This window comes from Protomyctophum parallelum, assembly GCF_964188405.1.
Source record: "Protomyctophum parallelum genome assembly, chromosome: 20".
Taxonomy (NCBI): Eukaryota; Metazoa; Chordata; class Actinopteri; order Myctophiformes; family Myctophidae; genus Protomyctophum; species Protomyctophum parallelum.
In genome coordinates this window covers 16,780,366-16,784,539 of record NC_139718.1, presented here as the reverse complement: position 1 = coordinate 16,784,539, position 4,174 = coordinate 16,780,366, and the positions used below count along the sequence as shown (strand labels likewise).

The 4,174-nt window shown below is 43.1% G+C and overlaps 1 protein-coding gene across 1 annotated transcript in view; it reads right to left on the bottom strand.

Moving 5' to 3' along the window:
• Window positions 1-1,968: 1,968 nt before the first annotated feature.
• The window catches only part of LOC310878180 (MAM domain-containing glycosylphosphatidylinositol anchor protein 2-like), a gene marked incomplete at both ends in the record, with an annotated part of 95,631 nt that continues 93,425 nt past the window's right edge, over window positions 1,969-4,174 (bottom strand). The window contains 3 exons of the mRNA XM_083792334.1: window positions 1,969-2,051; window positions 2,726-2,825; window positions 3,212-3,342. Of these exons, the coding sequence (XP_083648460.1) occupies window positions 1,969-2,051; window positions 2,726-2,825; window positions 3,212-3,342 (314 nt within the window). The remainder of the gene's footprint in view (window positions 2,052-2,725; window positions 2,826-3,211; window positions 3,343-4,174) is intronic.

The window sequence follows — 4,174 nt, the reverse complement described above, 5'->3', positions numbered from 1 at the left end:
GTCTCCCTCTCAGCTGTCCTACTGTCTGTCTCTCCTACACTGTCTCCCTCTCAGCTGTCCTACTGTCTGTCTCTCCTACACTGTCTCCTTCTAAACTGTCCTACTGTCTGTCCCTCCTACACTGTCTCCCTCTCAGCTGTACTACTGTCTGTCTCTCCTACACTGTCTGTCTCTCAGCTGTGGTACTGTCTGTCTCTCCTACACTGTCTCCCTCTCAGCTGTGCTACTGTCTGTCTCTCCTACACTGTCTCCCTCTCAGCTGTGCTACCGTCTGTCTCTCCTACACTGTCTCCCTCTCAGCTGTCCTACTGTCTGTCTCTCCTACACGGTCTCCGTCTCCCTCTCAGCTGTCCTATACAGTACTGTCTCTCCCACACTGTCTGTCTCTCAGCTGTCCTCCTGTCTGTCATCACACTGTCTATCCACTCTTTAGGCAGCAGAGCTGAAGATATGCATTGTGGGAAGTGCCATGAGAGTACTGAAACTGTTTGAAGAATGGAGATTTCTTGCTGAAAAATGTTTTTTTGTTCTTTTTTTTTTACATTTTTATGCCATTCCATTTGTAACTCAGAAAGTACGAATGAACCAAATTAAAGTTAATGGGATATAACATTTTATCGTCTACTCTGGCTTTCGTGAGCACAGAGTAACCAGATGCCCCCTTCCTATACAAATCCATTGCAACTATAACTCCATTTTAACCAGCTTAGATTCATTGAAACACATGTCCACAGGTCCATGGTGACTGATATTGTCATTTTAATGCTCAGTATTTTTTTCTCAAATATGTTTTTCATTTATTTGTTTATTTGGAATATTATTTTTGCTTTTTAAAATAAAATGAAAAAAAAAAAACGCAATTCCCTCACATTAGGAGGACAATACCAGTCAGCAGTCACCAGAGTCAAAGACGTGTTTTCAATTAATCTAACATGTGAAATATGTAAATCAGTATTTAGATATTTGACATATCTATAGCAACATCAAAACTGTCTGGGGTGAAACACAAAAGCCAGAGTATTACTGTATGTCTGAAAGTGAAATATCAATAAGTATCACTGACATATCATCCATCATTCATAGCCATAGGATATCATTATTGATCGGATGATCAATAGTAGTAGTAGGACAGAGAGGACAGCCATTGACTGACCCAACCAGGTGTTGTCACAAGTAGCCGGAAGCGCCATAGAGGGAGAAGGCTGCTAAATGCTCACGTTATTTCTTTCTCTTTTTGTAGTAACTTTTAGACGTTCTTCACTGATGATGATGATGAGTGGACAGTTGTGTGTAGTGTAGTGTAGTTGTGCTTTTACAAAAATAGAAAAACTTACTTTTTACTGCAGTAGAACATGCACGCACGCACGCACACACACACTTTACTGCATTGTGGGCTTGTCTACAACACCACTGTTACTCAACAGTGGTCCAAATGGAAACCTTGAGAGGCCTGTAACTTTGAGTGTACAGAACCAGCTTTTAGTGTGTGTGCAAACACAAACTTTGTCCTACACAAACACTAAATGCATGGACAACTTTTAGAGTTTGTGTAAACACAAACATTGCGTAACACAAACATTGATGACGAAGGTGAGGACGCAAATTCTGATTGGCCGGAATGAAATGATGTATGATGATACAGAGCGCCCCTCACTTCACACGGGTGTGATTTTTTATTTTATTTTTAGCTGTGGGATCACAATCTACACTGTAAAATTCTCAGTGTTCACTTAACTCTGAGAGCGTAACAAATGGAACCAAATGGACCCAATAAGTGCTCTACTCTATGCTCCTCCTGACCCCACCCTGACCTCTATGACATCTTCGGGATGCTTCATCATTATGGTCTTTGGTAGGCGGGGCTTCAACACCTTTGCAGTCTCTCTCTGATCCGTGATTGGTTGGTGTCGGGAGACGCGGGGCTGGGGGGGGTGTTCAAGTGTCGTGGCTCTCCGAGGGAGAGGTGGGTCACCTCTGACAACCAATCAGAGCCAAGATGACGCAGAGCTGCCATATATGGGAAAATGTGGGAGGGACCAGAGAGCGTAGATCTGTGAGGGGAGGGGGAGAGAGAGAGACAGACACACAGACAGACAGACAGACAGACAGACAGACAGACAGACAGACAGACAGACAGACAGACAGACAGACAGACAGACAGACAGACAGACAGACAGACAGACAGACAGACAGACAGACAGACAGACAGACAGACAGACAGACCGTTACTAAACAGTCTGTAGCTAATTAGCAATGATTATAGTGCTGTAACCTTGTTGAGTGCTAAAAACTAAGCTATGATGACTAAAACTAAGACTAAATATACTGACAATTCTGTCAACTAAAAAATAACAATAAAAAGCTATATCAGCTATTTTCAGCAAGTGAAAAAAAACAGTCGACGGCATCAAGGCCCACCTAAACATTTTGTTCGACTAAATCAACTGTAGAGTTAGTCGACTAAAATCTTATGATATTTAGTAGACTAAAACTAAAACACTAAATCATTCCAGGTGACTAAAATGTGACTAAAACTAAATGAAAACTATTCAAGAGACTATGAATAAACCTAAAATCTAAACTTTGCTGCCAAAAACAACACTGGAGTAATGTATTCGTCATTTCATTCCAAGGCTCAGAGCGCCAGTTGACATTTTAGAAACCTCTTGAAAGTGTGAGTTAGAATCGGCCTCGGGTGTTAATGGGTCAAGAGTCCTGCACTCACTGTTGGACGGAGGGTTTTTGCACACGCCCTCTTCGATGGTCACGTCATCGATGGCGATGTCCCCCTCGATGCCCGAGCCACGGACCCCCTCCAGGACCACCTACACACACACACACAAGTCAAAACTATGACTAGATATATCAACAATTTCATCAACAAATCCCACCCGTGTGAAATGAAGGGCGCTCTTATCATCATACATCGCATTCCGTGCTCAACCAATCAAATCATCGCTATGGGGTGATCAGCCAATGTTTGTGTTCACACAAACCCGGAAAGCTGGGAATAGGAGGGGCTAGCGGCCCTCAAATACTAGACTCAAATGTTGGGGAGGTACTAGTGGAGAAGAGCTCCAGTAGAACCAAGACAAGTCATGTTATGCTTGGCTGCGCAGTAGGGAGTAGAGCATATAAGTAGGACATTAATTTACCAAAAAATAAAATGTAAATATTTCCTGCTGGGTGGGTTTCAGATGTGTGTCAGTACCTGGAAGGCGGAGGTCGGGTGGATGTTGATCTTGGTCTGTCTCCACCTGTCTCCTTGGTTCCCAGACAGGCTCCACACCGACGTGTCAGCCACAGTCTGAGCTTTCTGACGCAGAAGCACATTCAGAGCACCTGGTGAGATTAATTAGAAGCACATACACACCTGGTGAGATTAAACAAACATACACAGTACACCTGCTGAGATTAAATATAAACACATACACACCTGGATGTAGATTAAATAGCTCAGTTGGTAGAGCACTCGCCTGATGGTAGGTGTTATGCTCCACCTCAGCATTCCATCTCCCAGAGGTCTAGCCAGCGCATTCAAACGGGGATAGAATCTGGCTGATACCGACAATAAGCCTCTCTGATTTACTTAATTGGATGCCGCCAGCATCTTTCAAAATATAAGAGCTGGAGTGCCAGATTTTACTCTGAAAAGCCGCGCCTTCCGTTCCCCCTCAAAACCGGGAGACATAATCTTCGATTCCATTCTTACCTCGCGCTGGTCACGCTAAAGTCTCTCTAGAAGCGATAATATTCCAAACGAGAGCCATGTTGACGGCAGCGAGCGAAATAGCAAGGAGTACGGTGCAGAAGGAGAGGCAAAAAAAATCCAAAAGAACAGATTTCTTTTGTTTTATATCAATAAAAATATACACGTCCAAGGCCTTAATTGTGTTAAACACAGTCACCAGTCAGAGAGGATGCATTATTGCTATTCTTTTTTCTTTCTCCCCCCAGGTCTTTTTTGTTACATTCAGAGGCATTCAAAATCTAAATGACAAATAAAATACCAACAACATGCTTCACCAGTGGGGGACATCACATCACATAACGCAGGCAGAGGAGTATACTATCTAAGGGGAAAATGAAACAAATGTCTCTCTGTATGTCGATCGAAATAGTTCAATCACAAAACCAGTGTCTGTAGTCTTCACGCTCAGGGGCCTGCATTGAT